We start from the raw sequence: 24,558 nt of genomic DNA, 5'->3' as shown, positions 1-24,558 counted from the left end.
GACTAGCAGAGGAGATAAAACATGCTGCAGAAAGCTATGGAAGTATACTAGATCAAATAGAGCATTGAGTCAGTGACCTTGAAAATCATAATGCATAAAAGACCTAACTGGAAGAAGAAAGAGAAATAGGGAGAGAAAAATGAAGAAACACTTTGAGATTTACATGACTCCAATAGGAAAGTCAGCATAAGAATAATTATCTGAGAGAGAGAGAAGGGAGGAGAGAACTTATTCAAAGAACTAAGGAAAACTTCCCAAACCTGGTGAATGAAATAAATATACAAGTCCAAGAATCTAAAAGAATTCCTGGTTATCTAAATGCAGTAAGAACTACATGTAGGCACATAGTTGTGAAACTAATGAGAGCTCAAGACAAGAAAGAAAATTGAAGGTAGCTCGGAACCAAAAGCAGATAAACTATAATGGAAATCCTATAAGGCTGATATCAGACATCTCAGAAGAAACTCCAAGAACAAGGAGAGAATAAAGCAATGTACTCAAAATACTTAGTGATAAAAAAATTGCCATATAAGAATACTATATCCTGTGAGACTCTCTTTTAGATATGAAGGAGAAATAAAGGCCATCCCAGATGAGCACAGAAACTGAGGAAGTTTGCCAACACTAGATCTTCTGTGCAAGAAATGTTGAAAGGGCTCTCCTACTTATTTATTTATTAAAAAAAATATTTGTTTATTTATGCATACAAGAATTGGGGTACTGGCCAGAGGTGTGGGGGTTGAGAGGATTCACTGGAGACAGAGTGGGGAGCAGAACAGGCAGACTGACTGAAATACACTGCTGAGGGGAGCAGCGGGCGAGTCAGGAGAGGTCTGCTGCACCATGTGGGTAGCTCCTTGGTCGGCTGAGGATGAAACTTGTGCTGCAGAGGCTGCAGACAGCTTCATAGGTTGCATCTTAACCCCTTGCACCACCAGGGAGGCCCAGGGCTCTCCTATTTAAATAGAAGAGAAGAAAAGACACAAGCCATGAACAAGGAAATAGAACCAGAAAACTAAAGACAAAATAGCAATCACAAATCCTCATATATCAATAGTCCTCATATATCAATACCTTAAATGTAAATGGACTGAATTCATCAAATCAAAAGGCACAGAACAAAACCTATCTTTTTGCTGTCTCCAGAAGACCCATTTGACCTACAAAGATAAAAGTAAATTTAAGGGGGCCTCCCCTGGTGGCACAATGGGTTGAGTGCAGCGCTGTGAAGCTGTTGGCAGCCATGCAGCACAGGTTCGATCCCAGCCGGCCAGGGAGATACCCACAGGGCGTGGCAGACCTCTCCTGTCTCGCCTGCTGCTCCCCTCAGCAGTGTACTTAGGTCTATCTGCCTGTTCTGTTTCCTGCTCTGTCTCTGGTGAATTCTTACCCTCCTGCACCTCTGGCCTGTACCCCAGTTCTTGTATAAATAAATCTTTTTTAAAAAAAGTAAATTCAAGGTAAAAAGTTGGGGAAAAATCCTATAAGCAAAAGTGACGACCTCAGAATACAGGGACAGACCTATTCATATATATATATATTTTTTATAGAGGCATGTTTTATTTATTTATTTATTTTATTTGTTTTTTTGTTTATACATGCACTGGGTACAGTCAGAAGCGCAGGAGGGTGAGAGAATTCACCAGAGCGGGGGGCAGAGCAGGCAGAAGGACCGAAGTACACTGTTGAGGGGAGCAGCGGGTGGCAGGAGAGGTCTGCGTGCCATGTGGGACCCTCCTCTGGTGGCCGGGGAGCAGCCGGGGATCGAACCGGCGCCGCAGAGGCCGCGGGCAGCTTCGCAACCCAGCGCTCAACCGCTGCGCCACCGGGGAGGCCCAGGGACAGACCTATTTATATTAGATAAAATAGACTTCCAGTTAAAGAAGGTAATGAGACAGAGATGGAAAACTATGTAATAATTAAGGGATCAACTCATAAGGAACACATAATACTCATCAATATTTATGCACCAATTGAAGGAGTATAAAAATATATATGACAACTATTATAAAATCTGAAACCAGACATTGGGAACTACACAATAGTTGTAGACTTCAACACTCCACTTTCAGAAATGGACAGAGCAATAGGCAAAATCAACAAGGAAATAATGATTTTAGACCACATGGACATTTGTACCCCCCGAGAATTGATTATGCATTCTTTTCAAATGCACATAGAATATTCTCCAGGAAAGACAATGTTTGGTCACAAAACAGGAGTCAATAAATTCATGAAGATTGAAAGCATATGAAATATCTTCTCTGATCAAAATGGTATCAAACTTTAAATCAACCACAAAGACAAAGCAGGAAAAACCCAATATGTGGACATAGAACAACATAATTAATGAGGAAATCAAAGTAGAAATTAAAATTATGTGGAAACAAACAAAAATAATGATACAAACTTTTAGGATTTATAGAACATGACAAAAAACAGAAGTGAGGGAAATATATAGCAACATAGGCCACATCAAGAAACAAAAAAGAGCCCAAATAAATAACTTCACCTCTCACCTTAATGAACTTAAAAAGAACAAACAGAGCCAAAGTTGTTGAATTAAGGAAATAATAAAATGTAGAGCAGAAATAAATGAAACAGATAAAAAAAAAAACAGTCCAACATTATGATGAAAACAAAAGCTTGTTCTTTAAAAAAAATTAACAAAATAGATGAACCTCTACCTAGATTAACTAAGGAAAAAAAGGAGAAAATGCTAATAAATAGGAACTGAAACAAAACAAAAATTACAACAGATATTTTGGAAGTACAAATGAGTGCAAGAGATTACTATGAACACCCGTATGCCAGTAAGTTGAATAATCTAGACAAAATGGACAACTTCTTAGATATATACAGCCTTCTAAGACTGAATGAGGAAGAAATAGAAAGACTGAGCAGAGCAATGACAAACAAGGACATTGAAACAGTAACAAAATTATTTCCAAAAACCAAAAAGGCTAGGCCCTGACAGTTTCATGAGCGAGTTCTACTGAACCTTCAAAGACAATATCCATCCTACTCAAACACTTCCAAAAATTGGGAAAGAGGGAATCTTTTCAAACTCATTCAATTGGACAGCTTCATTCTGCTATCAAAACCAGACACAAATATCACTAAAAAGTTACAGACCGATATCTCTGATGAACAAAACTCAAAAATCCATAACAAAATATTAGCAAACAAAATACATTAAAAAAATCATACATTTTGACCAAGTAGGATTTATTCTGGAACACAAGGACAATATAACATCAGAAAATCAGTCAGTATTTACTACATCAACAAAGGGAAAGATTAAAACCATATGACCATATCAATAGATGCAGAGAAAGTATTTGATAAAATTCAATATCAATTTCTGAATTAAACCCTCACAGAAACTGGGAATAGATGGAAAATACCTCAAATAACATAAGCCATAAAAGATGAACCTACAGCTAACATCATACCAATACTGAAAGACTGAAAGCTTTTCCTCTAAGATCTAGTAGAAGGCAAGGATATCCACATTTAGCACTATTATCAGTTCTGCAAAGTCTTAGCTAGAGCAATTGCACTGGAGCCCAAAGTGGGAAAAAAGAAGTAAAACTACCACTGTTTGCATATTACATACAGGCGATAATATACATAGACAACCCTAAAGACACTGCTAAAAAATGAATTGAAATAGTAACTCTTGCATCCAAAAGAATTAAATACCTAAGATTAAGCTTAACAAAGGAGATGAGGACCATTATAATGGAAATGATAAGGGATTGTTAAAAAAAAAAGACAACAAGCAAAAAAGGGAAAGATATTCCCAGCTAATGAATTGGAAGAATTAACATGGTAAAAATGGCCATCTTACCCAAAGCAATATACAATGCAATACAATCCATATCAAGGGCCCAAAGAAATTCTTGAAAGAAATGGAACAAATATTACTGAAATTCATTTGGTACCACAAAAGACCCCAAATAGCTAAAGCAGTTCTGACAACAAAGATTAGTGGTATCACATTCCCAGACTTCAAACTATACTACAAAGCTCTAGTAATTGAAACAATATGGTACTAGACCAAAAACAGACCCACAATACAATGGAATAGAATTGAGAGCCCAGAAATAAATCCTTATGTATATAGACAGTTTCTGACAAAAGAGCCAAGAGTACACACAGGAGAAGTCTCTTCAACAAATGGTATTGGGAAAACTGGACAGCCACAGACACAAAAGAATGAAGCTAGATTATCTCACACCTTACTTAAAAATTATGGCTACCTTGGTGGTGGGTGTGGTGTGGTTACATGCATCTAAGGAGGAGTGATCTTATGTTTCTGGGTCACATGAGAATATTATGAGACTATATTACTTTAAAAAAAATTGTTAAAGTCTTGGGCCTCCCCAGTGGTGCAGCGGTTGAGCGCTGGGTTGCGAAGCTGCCCGTAACCTCTGCAGCGCCGCCGGTTCAATCCCCTGCTGCTCCCCGCCCACCGGAGGAGGGTCCCACATGGCGCGCAGACCTCTCCTGCCTCCCGCTGCTCCCCTCAGCAGTGTACTTCGGTCCTTCTGCCTGCTCTGCTCCCCGCTCTGGCTCTGGTGAATTCTCTCACCCTCCCGTGCTTCTGGCTGTACCCAGTGCTTGTATAACTAAATAAATAAATCTTTAAAAAAAAAAAATTGTTGGGCCTCCCCGGTGGCGCAGCGGTTGAGCGCTGGGTTGCGAAGCTGCCCGCAGCCTCTGCGGCGCCGGTTCGATTCCCGGCTGCTCCCTGGCCACCATAGGAGGGTCCCACATGGTGCGCAGACCTCTCCTGCTGCCCGCTGCTCCCCTCAGCAGTGTACTTCGGTCCTTCTGCCTGCTCTGCTCCCCGCTCTGGCTCTGGTGAATTCTCTCGCCCTCCCGCGCTTCTGACTGTACCCAGTGCATGTATAAACGAAACAAACGAACAAACAAATAAATAAAAACATGCCTCTATAAAAGAAAAAAAAATTAAAAAAAAAATTGTTAAAGTCTTAAAACTTTTCATTAATATTTCATATTATTTCACAATATAGGTGTAAAGGCAGGAACTGGGCACAGTGCAGGTTTTCTGATCCCATGCAGACCGGATAAAGGAGGAGTCTGAGTCCTCAGTAGTTTTGCAGGTTTTTTATTTGGGGTTCACCAGGCATATGGCAGGCAGGGGTGCTGGCTGGGGGGCTGGGAGGCTGGCAGGCCTCCCAGCCCCCAGCAAGTCTTCACTCTATCTGGACTCTCTGGTGTTCTCTGCTTCTGCTTCAGCTTCTCCTTCAGGTTCTGGTTCTGCTGCTGCTGCTACTGCTGCTGCTGGCTGGCTGGGGCTGCTGGCGTCCCCCCCGTGACGCCGCCCTTAAAAGCACAGTCTTAACTCAGCTGAATCCCATCTACCTATGCCCACACCCTATTCCAGGTGCCTGCCATCAGGCATGCATTCAGGACAAGGATCCATCATCTATCCTGATGGCGGAAGGGCAGAAAAGCCTGACATTTTCTTTACCCTACCGTCCACCCCCTCAGGGTTTTCTGCCATACAGTCTATACATATATATACAATTTTCTAAGCAAACAAACAATGCAGCCATGGCCCACAAAAGCAAATACATCAAATATAACAAAATACAACAGAACACAAATAAGTCCAGGCAGGGCACCAACCTAGCGCAAAAGACAATTATTGGTACCAGCAGATGATCCACCAAATCTGCTGCTGAAGGCACTGCTCTTACAAGGGAGGGAAATCACTCACGGCATCTACTATATCACACCAGGAGCCGTCAGGCTTCCTGGCCTTCTCTGGCTGTAGTAGTCTCGGCTACAAGGCACACACAGCATCCACCCCCAGGATGCACTAGCTCTGGGATTGGCAATTTTATTCTGTTGGGGGTAATCGCCAACCCTCAGGGTTTCTATCTGCAGTCGCTCCAACACTCGGCCTTCACAGCCACCCATGCGACTCGCAGACCCCTGCACTCAGGCCAACCCACTGCACAATCACATGGGTCGGGGATCCAAACTCTGCATTCGGCTTGGGCTCCACCCCAAGCCACATTCCCCACCGGTCCCCCAAGGACAGGTTCCTCAGCTCCTCACCCTCACTCAAGAATGAGCAGGGCATCACCCACAGGTGATTTTACGAGACTCACAGTTCTTCAGCATACTCAGGCTGCTTAACAGCCGCTTAGGGCTTCTCAACTTAGCACCAGTACCAGCTTTTGCCTTCTCAGTTGGCTTTTCTCCTCCACCTGGCTGCTGGGCATGCACAGGCTGCTTTTGGCCATCTAGGCCCACTGGCCACCCCTAGATTCCCATCTCCTGGGGTTTACAAACAAAACTGTTCCACCCCCAGGGTCCCAAAACATATCAACCTGCATGTCCTCCGCCTTTGGCGGGACCGTCAGTCCATCAGTCCAAGTCCATTGGCCTCTCCCTGCTTCAGCAACGGCGAGTGCTGAATCGTGGTCCTCTCCTCCCGGATGATTCTGCTGCCTCAGGGGTCGTTGGCCGGTCCTTTTGGGTGTCATTGGCTGGTTCTCTCGGGCGTCTCCTTCACGCCAGTTCACGTCCTGTAGCTCGTGGACGTTGTCCACCTTCTGTGCCGCCATGGCGCCTCCAGCGTCGTCACAGGCAAGCAGCCTGTTCTCCTTAGTCCCTCCAGGTCTTCGGAGGGCTCCAATACCCGTCTGCATGGATCTTGCCGACTTACGCCAATTGTAGAGGGTACGACTGGACACAGGGCAGGTTTTCTGATCCCATGCAGACCGGATAAAGGAGGAGTCTGAGTCCTCAGTAGTTTTGCAGGTTTTTTATTTGGGGTTCACCAGGCATATGGCAGGCAGGGGTGCTGGCTGGGGGGCTGGGAGGCTGGCAGGCCTCCCAGCCCCCAGCAAGTCTTCACTCTATCTGGACTCTCTGGTGTTCTCTGCTTCTGCTTCAGCTTCTCCTTCAGGTTCTGGTTCTGCTGCTGCTGCTACTGCTGCTGCTGGCTGGCTGGGGCTGCTGGCGTCCCCCCCGTGACGCCGCCCTTAAAAGCACAGTCTTAACTCAGCTGAATCCCATCTACCTATGCCCACACCCTATTCCAGGTGCCCGCCATCAGGCATGCATTCAGGACAAGGATCCATCATCTATCCTGATGGCGGAAGGGCAGAAAAGCCTGACATTTTCTTTACCCTACAATAGGTTTTCTGAAAAAAATAAAAATCAAAAGAAGAATTAAATTGACATTTTAAGAACATTTAAAAGACATTTCAAAATTCAAAAACATTTTAAGAACATCTTTTGCTTACATTTGACCATTCATACCCTTTGAACAGATAAGAACTTCCATCAGTGGAAGAGGGCCAATCTTATATTTGCGTGAGGAATAGGAACTTATTGGTACTAAAAAAACCCAAAAGCTTTCTTTGAACAGCTGTGCCTTTACATTTTTCTCTTTTTCTCATGGTACTTCTAGGTTGGCCAAGTTCATGGTGGATTGATGGGAATCATCCAGAGAGCTATGGTCAAGGCTTGTCCACATGTCTGGTTTGAACGCTCAGAAATGAAGGATCGACACCTGGTTACTAAAAGGTTAGCAGTCATCACCTGACTTAGTATTAATTGGGGTATCCTAAGAACCAATAAACCTTGACCTTCCTGCCAAAGAGGGCACAGCAACACTAAGGATTAAAAAACTAAAGCATATGGAGAGCTCTTTGTGCTTGGCTTTTTCTGGTGAATCACTTGTTTTAGGTAAATTAAAAAAATTTTAATTCTGTAGTCATAGTGGGATATATGTGACAAGATTAGAAGACCGTAAGTCTGTATTAGCTGTGACTTGGATATAGTGCAATCACTGGATTTTTAAAGTTAAAAACTGCTGCCTTAAATCTTAAATAACTGTCAAATAAATAGATAAGCGACTTAGTTTTTGCTGAATGACCTAATGGTCATGTAAATCAGCTACACACAGCCAAGGCTAATGCTGTTTATAGAAGAGGAGAAGAAGGAATTTCTGTGCTTAGGTGAGCTCCCAGAAACCTTTGTTGGAGGAAGCAGCTTTTTGCTGAAGACCTTTAATTGAAGACACTCTGGTCTATACTTCTGTGACCACAGGTGTAGGCCATGCTTTTAAGAGTGAAATGAGAAGTACTTGTTGAAGTCTGTTTAAGGTTAAAAAAAATTGTTCCTCATCATGAGATTATTTAGCAATAGGACACTGGCACCTGTAATCTGTCCATCTCAACTTTACCACCTTTTGGAGAGCATTTGGGAATGTAAGGCTGATGGCAGGGAGGCTTAAGTATGGAATAACCTGCATCAGTCTCAGCTTTATGGTGCATATTTCATGGGATAAATTGGCTTGACTCAATTAAGAAATCTTCTTATACTTTTTGACCACAAGGCAGACAGATCCAGCAATCAATATTCCCATTTTTCAAATGAGGAAATATAGGTACATGGAGAAAGGCGTCATGCTGCACTACTGTCTAGCATTCTTTGAAAAGAGTAGGCAGTGGTCTCCCCTGGTGGTGCAGGTGGTTGAGCTCAGTGCTGTGAAGCTGTCTGCAGCCTCTACAATGTGGGTTTGATCCCGGCTGGCCGGCCAGAATCCCACATATGGCACAGCAGACCTCTTCTGTCTCGCCCGCTGCTCCCCTCAGCAGTGTATTTCACTCAGTCTGCCTGTTCTGCTCCCCGCTCTGTCTCTGGTGAATCCTCTCACCCTCCCGCCTGTACCCCGGTTCTTGTATGCATGAATAAATAAATCTTTAAAAAAAACAATAAAGGTATGTTTAGTGCTGCTAAAAAAAAATCCAGATATTTAAAAAAAAAAAGAAAAGAGTAGGCAGAATGCACTGTGAATCCCTCATGTTGGAAGGAGAGATATTGAAATAGCTACCCTTATACTCTGTAAGAAAGGGATCAACTTGAGTTTATTTCCTTTTCTGGTATTTCTTTTTGGTTTACAGTTACATTTGTGTTATAAAAGTAAAGAATACCAATGAGGGCTTCACTCTCTTGCTCTCTCTCTATTTTTTTAAAGATTTATTTATTTATGCATACAAAAGCTGGAGTACAGGCCAGAGGTGTGGGGGTGAGAGGATTCACCAGAGACAGAGTGGGGAACAGAACAGGCAGATTGACCAAAATACACTGCTGAGGGGAGCAGTGGGCAAGTCAGGAGAGGTCTGCTGTCCATGTGGGTTGCTGCCTGGTGAGCCGGGTGATCGAACTCGTGCTGCAGAGGTTGCAGACAGCTTCATTAATTGCATCTTAACCCCTTGTGCCATGAGGGAGGCCCCCTCTCTTTCTTCTTAAAAGTAGAATTTTGATGCTTTATTTTTCTTTACAGACTACAAGAACACATTGCTGATAAGAAAAAATTACCCATATTAATCTTTCCTGAAGGTAAGAAGGAACACCAGGCTACAGTTGATAACATGAAGCACCAAAAATGTCTAAGGAGTTGGATTGTTCTAAACTTGGCATTCTTCTTCCAAATCTCTGTTCTTCTATTGGAATAGAATGGGCTCTCTGAGCTAGCCATTCTCTTTTGAGATTTGATAAAGGACATGGTGCCTTTTTGATTTTAAGAGTTTTTTGGGGGGTAATGACCTTAGAAATGTATTGACCATATATATTTTTTAAACATTTATTTATTTATGCATACAAGAACTGGGATACAGGCCAGATGCGCAGGAGGGTAAGAGGATTCACCAGAGACAGAGTGGGGAGCAGAACAGGCAGATTGACTGAAATACACTGCTGAGGGGAGCAATGGGTGTGTCAGGAGAGGTCTGCTGTGCCATGTGGGTAGCTCCCTGGCTGGGGGTTGAACTCATGCTGCAGTGGCTGCAGATAGCTTCATAAGGTTGCGTCTTAGCCCCTTGTGCCACCAGGGAAGCCCGGCCATAATTTTTTAAAGGTCTTTATTTTAAACATATTGAATAGTCCCTTATTGCCAATAGAAATTCAGTAATAAAGTATAGATTTGTCATGAAATCTGCTTAGATGAGCCCAGTTACTACTTAAGCAGGAATTGATTTGTGCAATGGTAGTAAACTATCTGAATTTTTGTGATTTGACTATTTTAAATAAAAATAGTTTCTTTAAAAAATTTCTTCAAAAAATGGCGACTTTTAAAAATATTCATCACTGCCTCTCCTTGATGTCCATGCAGGAACTTGTATCAACAACACTTCAGTCATGATGTTTAAAAAGGGAAGCTTTGAAATTGGAGGAACCATACATCCTGTTGCAATTAAGGTAAAATGGATACCACCCTCCCATTTCTGCAAACAAATAGAGACAGAGACCTGGTACATTTTATTTTGATAATAATTTCAATTTTTTTTTTAAGATTTATTTTTATTTATTTATACAAGCACTGGGTACAGTCCAAAGCGGGGGAGGGTGAGAGAATTCACCAGAGCCAGAGCGGGGAGCAGAGCAGACAGACTGAAGTACACTGCTGAGGGGAGCAGCGGGCAGCAGGAGAGGTCTGTGCGCCATGTGGGACCCTCCTCCAGTGGCCGGGGAGCAGCTGGGGATCGAACCGGTGCTGCAGAGGCTGCGGGCAGCTTCGCAACCCAGCGCTCAACTGCTGCGCCACCGGGGAGGCCCAGATAATAATTTCAATTTTGAAATTTGCAGTAGTAAGGAGCACTTGTATACTCTTTCCTCAGATTCACCATTGTTTACATTTTGCCCCCTTACTCAATCCTCCTCTCTCTATTGATAAATGTATCCTTAGGGGCTATTGTGCCAAGGCCTGAGCAGAGGACAGACATACTGATTGCAAATCAGATACTGCTCCTGCTTTCACCAGCCTTCCAGTGAAGTGGAGAGACAGATATTTTAGATTTGTGTAATCCTTTCTTGGTGTAGGCCTTGGGGGCTCTGGTCAGAGAGCTTGGTTGATTACATTTCTATCAAACAGAGTAGCTTTCTTTTTTTCTTGGGGTCCAGTAGAGATAATTGACCTTGAAAACATTGACACGGATAAGAGACGGTACCATGACTGGGATGTGTTTTCTTTTTTCTTAGTATAACCCTCAGTTTGGTGATGCATTTTGGAACAGCAGTAAATATAATATGGTAAGCTACCTGCTTCGAATGATGACCAGCTGGGCCATCGTCTGTGACGTGTGGTACATGCCCCCCATGACCAGAGAGGTAATGACAGATAACAGCTGGCCTTTGGTGTCTTATCTAATCAGATAAACACTAGAAATCCTTAACCTGACACTCCCTTCTTCATATCTTCAAAAACTGAATTTCTTTTCTGCTTTTTCAGCAAATGTGTCATTTTCCTTTTTCTTTTTTATTTATTTATTTATTTATTTATTTATTTATTTATTTATATATTTATTTATACAAGCACTGGGTACAGTTAGAAGGATGGGAGGGTGAGAGAATTCACCAGAGCCAGAGTGGGGAGCAGAGCAGGCAGAAGGACCGAAGTACACTGCTGAGGGGAGCAGCGGGCGGCAGGAGAGGTCTGCGCGCCATGTGGGACCCTCCTTCGGTGGCCGGGGAGCAGCCGGGGATAGAACCGGCACTGCAGAGGCCGCGGGCAGCTTTGCAACCCAGCGCTCAACCGCTGCGCCACCGGGGAGGCCCTTTTCCTTTTTCTTTTTTTAAGATTTATTTTATTTATGCATACAAGCTGGGTGTAGGCCAGGATGCTGGGGCAGGGTGAGGGAGTGAGAGGATTCACCAGAGAGAGTGGGGAGCAGAACAGGCAAATCTACTGAAATACACTGCTGAGAGGAGAATTGGGCAAGCCAGAGAGGTCTGCTGTGCCATGTGGGTCTCCTCCTTGGCTGGGGCTTGAGCTTGTGCTGCAGTGGCTTTGGATAGCTTCACAGTGCTGACATTTAACCCCTCGCACCACCAGGGAGGCTCAAATGAGTCATTTTTCAATGACTTCCTACCAAGTTATTATATATTCAGAGATTATTCTCCATTGTAGTTTTTACTACTGCTGTTGGTTTATTGTGGAATATTAATACCTTACATAAGATTGACAAAGAATATAATATGTGCACATGATCAAATATTAAACAATAAGCATTAATTTTTTTTGGTAGAACATATAACATTTGCTAAGGTTGAGACTAGAACGTATTTGAAACTAAAATGTGAATCTTATATTTTAAAACAAATCTAAATGATTATGAGACATTTAAGGCATTATTTGAAAACTGTATATTCAGAAATACTTTGTATATATTTTTATTTTCCAGGAAGGAGAAGATGCAGTTCAGTTTGCTAATAGGGTGAAGTCTGCTATTGCTGTGCAAGGAGGGTTGACTGAACTTCCCTGGTAAGAAATTTCTCAGAAGTACCATCACTTTTTTTAAACATTAATAACCTTTTAATAATGTTGAAACTGTGGTGTCCTTAGTGGTATTTTCCTGTTTCTGTTTATCTTGCAAAAACGTCAGGCTGGGTTTGTGAGAGTGAAACAATGGGACAAAAACATTCCTACATATTTTTTTTAAAGATTTATTTATTTATGCATACAAGAACTGGGGTATAGGCCAGACGTGAGGGGGTGAGAGGATTCACCAGAGACAGAGTGGGGAACAGACCAGGCAGATTGACTGAAACACACTGCTGAGGGGAGCAGTGGGTGAGACAGGAGAGGTCTGCTGCTCCTTGTGTAGCAGACTGTAGCTCCCTGGCTGGCTGGGGATCAAACTTGTGCTGCAGAGGCTGTAAATAGCTTAATAGTGCTGTGCTTAACCCCCTGCACCACCAGGGAGGCCCTCCTACACATTTTAAACAAAGAAAAAAATGGATTTTTCATAATTGGACAAATTGTGTTTCAGCGTGCGGGCCCAGAAAAATGTTTGCTGACTCAAGGGACCTTAGCCATGAAGGAGGGAGCTAGAAGCCAGGCTCATAGTCAGATGGACGACATTCAGAAATGAGAGGCACCCGATTTTTTTGTAGTTCTAAATCTAACTTCCAGTTACACCTCGATTCAGCAGCAAGCAACAAATCAAGCTCTACCAACTTGCATTGTTAAAATATTTTCTTTGTTCTCCACCCACTTCCCAATGTGATCACCTTCACCTACATAGATGGGGAGGAGATATCACTATTTCTCCTGGCTCCTTGCTTGTGACTTGCAGCAAACTTTCCCTACTCCAAACGTCAGTGTTTCCGCATTCTAACCTTAGCTGTGCATCAGACACACGAACCTGAGTGTGTAAGGCTGCTGTGTCAGCCAGGAGTTTTGGGTCTGTGGTGGTCTCGCCAGGTTCGGGTTGGACACTCAGAAAGTCTTAGCAGCTGCCCGGCAATGTTAGCCCAGGGGACTTTCCTTGATTGCTGGCCACCCTTCTCACAAAGCAGTTTGGAGCAGGGAAATGCCTGACCTTTACTCCACCTTCCACTCTACATCTTTTTGGGTGTCACCTTGGCGTGCTTGGCTGCAGAATTCTCCCCATTTGTTTTGATCTCCTATGCCTCTGGGAGATAATTGTTAAACTGTTAGGGACCTTTGTTTGGGGGAGTGATAGGGAATTGTGGGACTCCTTTTTAGATTCTTCAGGGTTTGGATACTTATGTATGGGTCTTTGCTGTCTCTGTTGCTTTTTTTTTTTTTTTTTTTTTCTGTCATGGGTAACTCTAATTCAATTGCAACCCGACTCAGCTGCTTCCTTGCAAACTGAGCGCTTCTCCCTTCTGTGTGTTGTTCATCTGGTCATGAGCCTAGCTTCTAGTTCCCTCCTCTGACTATTTTCACCCAGGCAATGAGAGAGCTACTTGAGGTACAGCGATCACTTTTCTGGACCTGTGCTCTGAAACACAACTTGTCATCTTATAAAATATCCATTTTCTTCCTTTAAAAATGTATAAGGGTGTTTTTGTGCCATCGTTTCACTTTTACAAGCCCACTTTGCTGTCCTTGCAAGATAAGCAGAAACAGGATATAGTTAGGTTTAGAACTATGGTTTTGGTGTTATTATGTTATGTAGCATTTTATACAGAATGACAATGGCTTAAACAAGATAGACATTTATTCCTCTTACTTAAATAGAGGCAGTTCAGGCTGGAATAACAGCTCATTCTGTATTTTTCTACCTTCTTTATGACTTTATGGTCAGGGCTGGCTGCTCCAGGCATACTGAGTGTTAGTGCAGATATCTAGCAGGGAGGAATAAAGCAAGAGGACACCTCCATCTCTTGGATGCAGGCTGGAGGAGCGGGCATACCACTTCTGCTGTGTCCTGTGGCTGGGACCGAGTTGCGTGATGATAATAGCTAGTTGTAAGGATGCAGGGGAGATGGAGTCTTTGTTCTGTGTGAGCATAGCCTTAGCTAAAATGTAGGGTTCTGTTACTGAAGAAAGGTAGAATAGATTTGAGGGTGAGGAATGGATCCTGGGAGGCAAGGGGCAGCTTACAGGCTTGTTCATATATAACTCTACCTATAGCTATATTAAAGAAAACTTGGAAGAAAGAAAACAATGAAATATTTTAGTTATGATAGCTATGGCTTTAGTTTGTTGAGAAAGATTGAAAGTAGGTGAGTGTATTAGACTGCTCAGGCTGCTATAAGAAAAAAAGACTGGGTTGTTTAACAGAAAATTCTTAGAGTCTAAAGGTTGGAAGTCTGAAGTCATGGTGCCAGCTGGTTGGGTTCTGGTGTGAGTCCTCTCTACCTTTCGCTCACACATGGCCACATTCTTGCTGTTGCTTTAGGATCTCTTCTTTGTGCAAGCAGAAGGGCAGGTAAAGAGAGAGAGAGAGAGAGAGAGAGAGAGAGAGAGAGATCTCACAAGGGTATACAGAGCCCCTCTCTGGTGTCTCCTCATGAAAGAGCACTGAACCCCATCTCCAAATACCATCACATTGGGTGTTAGAGCTTCAACATATGAATTTCAGAGAGACATAAGCATTAGTCTGTATCAGCGAGGGTTAACTATTCCTATATTATAATGAGAGATTAAATTCTTATATACACGCAGATATTACATTAGAAGGTGGGCAGAAAACAGTTCATACTTCTAGTCCTGAAAATTAAATAAAATCTCTACTGTTTTGTTGTTTAAAAAAACACTTTACATGAGAAATTCATGGGAGACAATTGTAGGAATGTTCTAGAAGCAGGAATGGACTTAGGCTGTTGTTAAACAGGCAACCCAGAACCTCTGAACCAGCAGAGGCACGCAGGATTGTTTAGGGATTAAAGCCTTTAAAAATTGGGCTAGCATCCCCGGCTGCTCCCTGGCCACCGGAGGAGGGTCCCGCATGGCGCGCAGACCTCTCCTGCCGCCCACTGCTCCCCTCAGCAGTGTACTTCGGTCTTTCTCCCTGCTCTGCTCCCCGCTCTGGCTCGCTCTGGCTCTGGTGAATTCTCTCACCCTCCTGCGCTTCTTACTGTACCCAGTGCTTGTATAAATAAATAAATAAATAAATAAATAAATAAATAAATCTTTAAAAAAAAAATTGGGCTAGCTGTATTCTTTAACTTCTTTACACAAGGGTGGGGGAATCTCTAAAATACCTTATCCACTCACATTTCTTGAATGCACATAGTTTCATCCCAGAAAGCCTATTGTAGGAATCCATTCTGCTAATTAACAAGCCACCAATGTCTGCAGCTGGACACATATTTCTAAAATCCATTATGCTAATTAACAAAGGCCATGAAGTTGATGGGAGATAAAATTAGGGGAAGCCTTGCAGTAGCATTTCTGGATTAAATGCTTAGCTGACTAACCCCCTACTATGAGCTCTTGGTATAGGGCGAGTAGTTGGCCCTTAGACCAAAAGTAGGGTTAAGATAGGTTAAGGCTAATATTGGTATTATATTATCTAAGCTGGAATATGTTGAGATCTTTCATAACATCATGAAATGATGGGCTTACAAATGCCCTGGCTTACAAGGTCTTGGATCACAGATGACCTTGTGATCCACGGTCATGTTGTACTAGCTTCCTTTTTATTCATTGTTTTCTATTCTTTACCCCCTTCCTTTTACCTGAATTCCCAGCCCTGCTCCGGCCCTGAAGTCATTGTGAAAAGCTAGCAGGGGTGACCTCAGACACCAAAGAAAGGAAGAAAACATTAAGAAATAAAAACAGCTTGGGGAAGTCAGCCACAGACATCAGACAGACTCTAGATCAGATTGCTTAAACAAATTCCATCACAAATAACCTCAGCGTTTTTCAATTTCCTTTTGTCAGGTCTTATGCAATTTGACAATAAAGGATGAGTTTTAATTACCTTGCCTATTCTCTGAAAAGAAAATAGACCCATTGCTTTTCCCATGCAAATACCCATTGCATTTATTTATGGGTAAATGGTAAGTAGACCCATTTACCCATAAGGTAAATGACCCATTAGGTATGAATTAACTGTAGGTTGGTTTTTAATCCTACATTGAATGAGAACTTAATTGTATCGTTCTGAACTGACTTTTATATATGATTGTTCCTTCTAAGCACTAAGATTTGCTGCCACTGCAACAGATGAGAAGTCAAAACAGGTGTTTAAAGCAGTAGTAGGTTTACTGAGTGCTGGGGAAAATTTGAGTAAAGTAATATCAGAAAGCTCAAGGGCAGATTTTGCTAACTTTATGTTGTTGACCTTGTCTTTAGAAAAGGAGGAATGGCCCTCTTGTCTCTCCCGCCCACCCTTCTTTAGTTCTTACTATTCAGAGTTCAGTGCATTTAGATACAAGAGGCTTTTGTGGATAATTCAGGAGAAGTAGTGATAATTTATAACCTTGCTTTATGAAAATTTTCTACAACTGGACCCCTGGAGGATTTTGTGCACTGCAGTCGGTTGTTTTAACTTGAGGATTTATTGGTGGATGGTGTTTTTGGATTTGACTCTAGAGTCAGAATTGTAGGTCTCAGGCAGGTATCTGAGGTCAAGTTCTGTCTTTCTGGCATTGAGTTCACCGGCTAACCTATGACCATCCATTCATCATCGTTAGAGAACATGCAGTAAACATTTGTGCTAAGTTGGGTTAAAATTAAACAGGCACAGTGTAAAGCAAGCAAATTCTCAGTCTACACTCTCTCATAGGAGTTAAATCTGAAGTATTAAATTAGGAGAGGCATAGTGGCCTTAGATAGTCGAGTCTCCTCCCAGCTCTTTCAGTTTGTTTCTTTGTGTTGTCCAAAGAAGGAAAGGCATGCAGAGTTCTTATAGCTCAAACAGGTCTGTATTTTTACCACCCTGTAGAGAATTCAAAGATTCACATGCTCTGAATTCAGAAACACTGCTCACATGGGCACTAACTGGTAGTTGCATGCAGTTTATGATTTTGTTATTTGTTTCATTCTGAGTCACTTTTGGAATATGGAAGATTAGAAATACTGGAAATATAGGGTGCTTTAAAATACAACTTGTGAAAATTAGGATTAGATTTTTTTTATTATGGTTAATCTATTGATCCTTAAGGGATTTACCCACACATATACATTTCCCCCATCATTTTCTGAGCATCTGTTTAAAATTTGCCTGATGATTTTTTAGTAAGTACCTTGATTAAATGAAGAAATAACAGTAGTATTCTGCTTTCCTTGGGGAAGAAGATAGATAAATTACCGTAGTTTGAATGTAATGTCCAAATAGTGAGTACAGCAGCCCTAACTTCTAAAAAGAAACTGGTTGGGATATTATTCTTTGCTTTAACCAGTCATGAGAGACTTTGCTCCTTCTTCTGGTAAGAAGGAGAGAAGGACTGGGTCTTTCTGCTTCAGAATCCAGGGTCCTTTGCCCTATTGCTAATCAGACACATATGTGGCAGGATACCATGCAGCATGTATTAATAAGTAACTCTTTCAAATCACTGCAGGGAGTATCTTTATTTATTTGCCTTTGATTTCCCAGGGATGGAGGCCTAAAGAGAGCAAAGGTGAAGGACACTTTTAAGGAAGAGCAGCAGAAGAATTACAGCAAGATGATTGTGGGCAATGGATCTCTCAATTCAGAATCGGACTGACTGCCTCTTTGGAGATCAAATGTGGCTTCCCAGAATTAGCCTTTAAAAATGGAATGTGTGTGTGTGTGTTCTTCTTCTTCTTCTTCTTCTTCTTCTTTTTTTTTTTTTTTTTTTTTGAGGCAAGGGAGGCATTTATTTGTTTGTTTTATTGTTTTTTATTTGTAATCTCTTCTACAGGAGGATTGTCTCTACCTCTATGCCAGGGGCGGGACCCATGGGCTTTTGTTGTTCTAGCGCTAGCCCCATGAGTTGTTTAAATTCAGGGAGTTTACTGAATTTAAACAGATTCTGCCTTTTGTGAAATGATTGTGTTATTGTTGATTGAAAGAAATATTTATACAGAAAAATGTACTTCTAAAACACTACTGGAACTTACTGTTTTTGGAACCCATGGGTATGTAATTATCAAGAAAAAAACAATTCCCAAACTCTCCTTTCCCAGTTCTCTTTCTCACTCCCTTTCCTCCCACCCCCTCCAATCACTTGGGGTGTGGTGTGGGTGACATCCAAGCTCACGGTTAAGGTCACGGTTCTGGTCTAGTGCAAGGTTGAAAGGAGGAATAAAGGTTGCTATTTAGGAGAAAGGACAACTTTGTGATCTCTTGATAAGAGTTGAAAGAAACTGTCAATATTTTTTCTTAGAGTGTTAGATGAGAACTGTTGTTTGGTGAACTTTACCCAGCTGAAGTAAGCCCAAGTGTGTGTATGCATTTATACACAGGCAACTTTCGAACACACACTTTAGCCGTAACATGTGCTGAAATTTTTCATTTTCCTTGTTTGTATATTGAAGATCTATAACTAGTGTCTCCCTGTCTGCTTCTTTGTTTGAATTTGTAATCATATTTGCAAATAGGAGGAGCCTTTTACAACAGCAACAACAATCACGTGACGATCTCCAGCGGGAGCAGGTAAAAGCGTGCAGCCCTCCACCCCTTTGCGGTTTATTTCAGAACTTTCCCAGTTCTTAAACAGAAAAATGAGTGGCAAAATTACCTTTTGGGAAATGAGCCTTTAATTTTTTAAAGGGGAAATAAGTGTTTCCCAACTCACACAGATAAGCAATGTTTGATAGCAATATAATGCCATCGTCAACGTTGAGAGCATTCTCTCTCTTCTGGTAACCATGTACAGAATGTGAAACTGTCTTATGGTGAATATAAATAAATTCTATATTTTTAAATGTGTTTGGCATTGTTTTTTCCTCTCACCTCTACCCTTTTCTGATTTGGAGTAAAATTAAATTCTCTCATTTTACAAAATAGAATTTTTTGTTTTTTATTTCAACAGCATCGATTTTATTGGACTGGAATCTCTGGTAAACAAGAACACGAACCATTGGTTTTGGTTTGTCTTTCTTTCTTTTTTTTTGTTTTAATAGTCTAGTTGTCTGGACTCTGACCTTGTGGACTTTGCCTTGAGCAAAGTCACAGACTTCAGATACTTTGTAGGTACACTCAGGCAACTGTCATAATAGAGACAGGTAACCTGGAGCAATGCTGCAGTGTATATTCCCCTTATCCAGCTGGATGGATCTGATCCAAAGAACTATTTGCAAGCAGGATGCCTTCACGGTCAGCTACTCTACTGTTCTCAGACTGTTACAGGGCAACCCCAATATAAAACGGGTTGCCTGACAGTGGGTCCTCACCCATGCCCTTAAAAGGGACTTAGTAATACTCAGCTGCAGGCACACACAAAAGGTTAATAAAAGGTTTATTTACAAGGGAAGGGGAAATGAGGAAATGTACAACTCAGGGAGAAAATAGGGAGATAAAGTCGTAAATGCATCCTACCCGTTCCGCTGACATGGAGTCCCAAATGGCACTCTGAGAGCTGGTGGTGAGCCAAGAGCCGTGAAGTCAAGAGAGAGCCCCCCAAGGCCCACGTGTCTGGTTTTATACCAAACCTGGCTGCTTAACTCCACCCTCAGGTCTCAGCAACCCTCCCTTTGGTGGTGATGGGATTTGTCTTTCCCAATGTCTTGATGGCTTTGGTCTGGAGTGGGGTGGAGTCCACAAAGCCTGAATGGAATTAGCTCAGGACATCCTTTCCCTCTAACAAGACCACATCCACCCTTTTTTTCTTGCCCAAAGTTTTGCACCTTCAAAATTTGGCTGGGGTGATCTTGATTGAAAATCAGTATGTACCCTGGGGGTACATTTCATCTTTTCTCTGAAGTTTTTCTCATTTACTTTTCATAATTGATATAACTTGAGTTAATCAATCCATTTTATTTATTAGTCCTCTTTCAGAAAAGAATAGTCATTTTATTTGGACATGATAAAATGTGTCTTTCTAAGAGCACTATGACAGCAACAATAGTGTCCTGTATTCACTAGAAAATATAATGCTCTCTATCAAACATTTATGTCTTTGGCTTGCATATCTAGTTTCCAATTTTTCAAGGAGTTGCCTTGTTATTGAAAATATTTACAGAAAGCAAATATTGTTCAGATTTAGCCTTTGTTCCCTAGAAATTTTTTTTTGCATTTATCCTTCCTAATATTTTATACCCACTTTAGTAATATTGTACATAGAAATATTGTGCATAGAGTTTTATCTAAACTTCTGCGTCTTCTGCAGTTGTAATGGGATATCAAAGTGGGTAATGTTTGGTAGAAAACTTCCATTAGATACATTTCATCCAACCCTTGCACAGATTCATTTGCTGAGTCTTGAGTTTGCCTTTTTAAAAAAAATTACGTGTCTGTGGCTATGAACAGACGTCAGGTTTTCGGAATCCCTAGGGTTTCTGAAATATCCTGGCACGTGTTGGAACTAGAGGAACAGCCTTGTACTAGAGAGTGAAGGTATCAGATTACAGGGGAAACCGCCTGGATCAGAATCTGCTGCAAAGAACTGTCTTGAGGGACATTTTCCTGCATGAGCAGACTTCCCAGGCTTATGCAACCTCAGCTTGGTGATCTTGCTATTACCCCTGTGTGCTTAGGTTGTACTTTGGGCATCTGTTGATATCTTACAATATATGATAAGGGTGTTGGTGTCTCATGACTACAGATAATGTGCTGTGGTCATGAGCATGGCCTTTTGACCAAGTTATTCTCATTTAGTGCTCCTGAAATGTGCTTTCACTGACCTAATGGATTTCCTGCTAAACCTATGCAGGTTATGATGGGAGGTGGGGTGAGATTTGGATTGGTACTGAAAGCTGGGGGCCTTAATAAGGATCTTGACAGAGCTGTGTGCTTGCTTTTTTTTTTAAAGTTGAAGTAATATTGATTTATCACATTATATAAGTTCCAGGTGTCTAACCTTTGAAAGTGAATACTATGTTACAGAATTCTAGTTTCCATCCATCATCCTACAGTTGACCCCTCTTACTGATTCACCCACATGCTTGCTTTTATTTTGTAATACTGGTTTCTAGTGGATTGATATAAGTAGCATTTAATATTATTTTTTTAGAATAGGGGCCAAAATGAGTTGAGGAGTCATAAGACTGCTGATTGTGGCTCTAGCAGTCACTGGCTTTGAAGACTTTCATAATTTACTACTCTAGTTCTCACTTTTTTTGATTGTGAAATTATGAATACACACATGTGCATGAAAGTATGCAGGTACAATTTAAGGGGCATAAGAACAAAATACCTGCATGTTCGTTACCCAGGATGATGCAGTAGAACATGAATATATCCTAGAAGGTATGAAACATCACAAATTACCTACCCATTTGCTGTCCATGGATAGTAGGGTGCTTGTGACTTTGCTGTAAACACTCGTTTATGTCTCCTGGCACAAGAGCTTCCCTAACTTGAATGTTTAGTAGGAATCTGCATTGTCGCATGGTAGAATATCAGTATATTCAACTTTCATGTTGAAAGAGCAAACTTTCCAAAAGGGCAGGACCATTTTATACAACCCAACAGCAGTGTGAGAGCAACATTTGTATTTAATAGAGCAATAATAACATTTATTACACTAAATGCAAATTTATTTGGATTTATTTTACCTTATTTTGTGCTTCCTCTTCTTTTTCCACTTCCATTTTCTTTCTTTCTTTTTTTTTTTTTTGATTTATTTATTTTTATACAAGAGCTGGGATACAGGCCAGAGGTGAAGGAGGGTGAGAGGATTCACCAGAGACAGAGCTAGCGGGGAGCAGAACAGTTAGATGACCAAAATATACTACTGAGGGGAGCAGTGGGTGCGACAGGAGAGGTCTGTCACACCATATGGGTATCTCCCTGGCAGAAGCTGCCGACAGTTTCATAGCGCTGTGCTCAACCTGCTGTGCCACCGGGGAGGCCCCACTTCTGTTTTCTTGACCTCTTTTAGATTTATCACTCTTTCCTTTTCCATTTGCTTTATTTAAATTGGGGATTAATAGTCTTATTTCTATTTGTTCTGTGGTTACCTTATAAGTTTCAACTTGTATTCTTAAAGTCAGAAGTTGATCACTACACTTCATTCCTTCTGATAGAAGAACCCTAGAACTTGAATTCTGCTTATTCATTTCCCCTCTTGTCAATTTATAGATTTTAATTAGTGACATAATCCCACAAATTGTCATAGAGTTGTCATTGTTATCATTATTATTTCAGTGTTTCCCCACACTTTACCACTTCATATTCTACCTCTTTTATCTCAGTCATCTGGGATCACTTTCCTTTAGTGAGAGTCTGTTAGTGACTCCTTATTTTCATTTCCCTGCAAGTACATTTATTTTGTACTCATTCTTCATTGTTCAGATTGACTGTTTTTCTGTAACACATTAAAGATAATTCCATAGTTGCTATTGAGAAATTAGCTACCAGTCTAATTAGCTTATTTTAAGGTAGTTGTTCTGTGGGTGTATTTAAGTCCATTTCTTTCTTTTTCTTATTTTATCTTTTTACTATGACGTATCCCGATATGGATTTCTCTATTTATCTTGCTTGTAAGTATCTCATCTTAGGATTCATATTTTCCATCAATTCTTGAATGCTGTCAGGATCACTTTAGTTAAATAAAAGCTTTGTCCTATTTTCCCTTTCCTACTTTTAGAAGTCTGATTAGGCAAATATTAGCCTTTTTTACACTCTCCTACATGCCTCTAAATCTTTCTTATTTCTTTGCCTCTCTAGACTTTTCTGGACACTTTTCTATCATTTCACTAGTTCATCAATTCTAGGTAATCTACTGTTAACCTTCACTGATTTTTTTTTTAAACTTGCAGTCTTACATTTCTAATTTCTGAATCATATTTGATTCTTTTCCAAATGTGCTCATTTCTTTATTTGGAGAATTTTCATGGTGAGTCATCATAAGTGGAATTTCATCTTCCTTCAGGCCTCTGGAAAGGGATCAATAAACTATAACCAAAGAACAAATCCTGCAATCTGTTTTGTAAATAGAATTTATCAGAAGACAACCACCCCCATTTATTTACATATTGTGTATTTCTTTTGCACTACAACAGCAAAGGTGAGTGGAGTCATTCCTTCCTCTCCACTTTTAATTATTGCCATTTTAGTTGCGCATGGTCAGCTGCCATCTGAGAATATCCCCTACAGTCAGATGGTTTAAAAGAAACTTTTATAAGAAATAGAAGAAGACACAAAGAAATGGAGAGACATCCCCTGCTCATGGATTGGAAGAATAAACATTATTAAAATGGCCATCCTTGCAAAAGCAATATACAGATTCAATGCTATTCCAATCAAAATTTCAATGTCATTCTTCAAAGAAATAGAACAATTATTGATGAAATTCATATGGAATCACAAAAAACCCCGAATAGCCAAAGCTCTCCTGAAAAAAAAAGAAGGGAATGGAGGCATCACACTCCCAGACTTCAAACTATACTACAAAGCCATAATCATCAAAACTGCATGGTATTGGAACAAGAACAGACACACAGACCAATGGAATCGAATAGAAAATCCAGAAATAAACCCACAGATTTATGGTCAACTAATCTTTGACAAAGGAGCAAAGACTATGCATTGGAGCAAAGAAAGTTTGTTCAATAAATGGTGCTGGGAAAACTGGGTCGCTACATGCAAAAGAATGAAGCTTGACCACTACCTCACACCATACACGAAAATCAACTCAAAATGGATTAAAGAACTAGACATAAGACCTGAAACCATAAAATATATAGAAGGAAATATAGGCGAAACACTACGTGATCTGCACATCAAAGACATCTTTACAGACACATCACCCAAAGCAGTGATAGTGAAGGCAAAGATAAACAGCTGGGACTACATCAAATTAAAGAGCTTCTGCACAGCAAAAGAGACAATAACAAAAACAAAGAGAAACCCCACCAACTGGGAGAACATTTTTGCACCCAACACTAATGATAAAGGACTGATCACAAAAATCTGCAAAGAGCTGATGAGACTCAACAACAACAAAGAAAATAATCCAGTCAAAAAATGGGCAGAAGAACTAAAAAGAAACTTCTCTGAAGAGGAAATGCAAATGGCCAACAGGCATATGAAAAAATGTTCAACATCACTTGCCATCAGGGAAATGCAAATCAAAACTACCATGAGATACCATCTTACACCAGTGAGAATGGCACATATTAAAAAAACTAGCAACAACAAATGCTGGCGAGGGTGTGGAGAAAAAGGAACTTTTCTG

At 41.0% G+C, this 24,558-nt stretch overlaps 1 protein-coding gene across 1 annotated transcript in view; it reads left to right on the top strand.

The window, feature by feature from the left end:
* GPAT3 (glycerol-3-phosphate acyltransferase 3) overlaps window positions 1-18,199 on the top strand; it is a gene marked incomplete at its 5' end in the record, with an annotated part of 62,814 nt that extends 44,615 nt beyond the window's left edge. Inside the window, 6 exons of the mRNA XM_084233483.1 lie at window positions 7,460-7,575; window positions 9,341-9,396; window positions 10,169-10,254; window positions 11,035-11,163; window positions 12,237-12,316; window positions 17,850-18,199. Of these exons, the coding sequence (XP_084089609.1) occupies window positions 7,460-7,575; window positions 9,341-9,396; window positions 10,169-10,254; window positions 11,035-11,163; window positions 12,237-12,316; window positions 17,850-17,961 (579 nt within the window). The 3' untranslated portion in view covers window positions 17,962-18,199. The remainder of the gene's footprint in view (window positions 1-7,459; window positions 7,576-9,340; window positions 9,397-10,168; window positions 10,255-11,034; window positions 11,164-12,236; window positions 12,317-17,849) is intronic.
* Between the last annotated feature and the right edge of the window lie 6,359 nt (window positions 18,200-24,558).

The sequence above is a fragment of the Talpa europaea genome (genome assembly GCF_964194135.1).
Source record: "Talpa europaea genome assembly, chromosome: 5".
Taxonomy (NCBI): Eukaryota; Metazoa; Chordata; class Mammalia; order Eulipotyphla; family Talpidae; genus Talpa; species Talpa europaea.
Note: the sequence above shows the minus strand (reverse complement) of the source record. Positions and strands in the feature narration are given on the sequence as shown.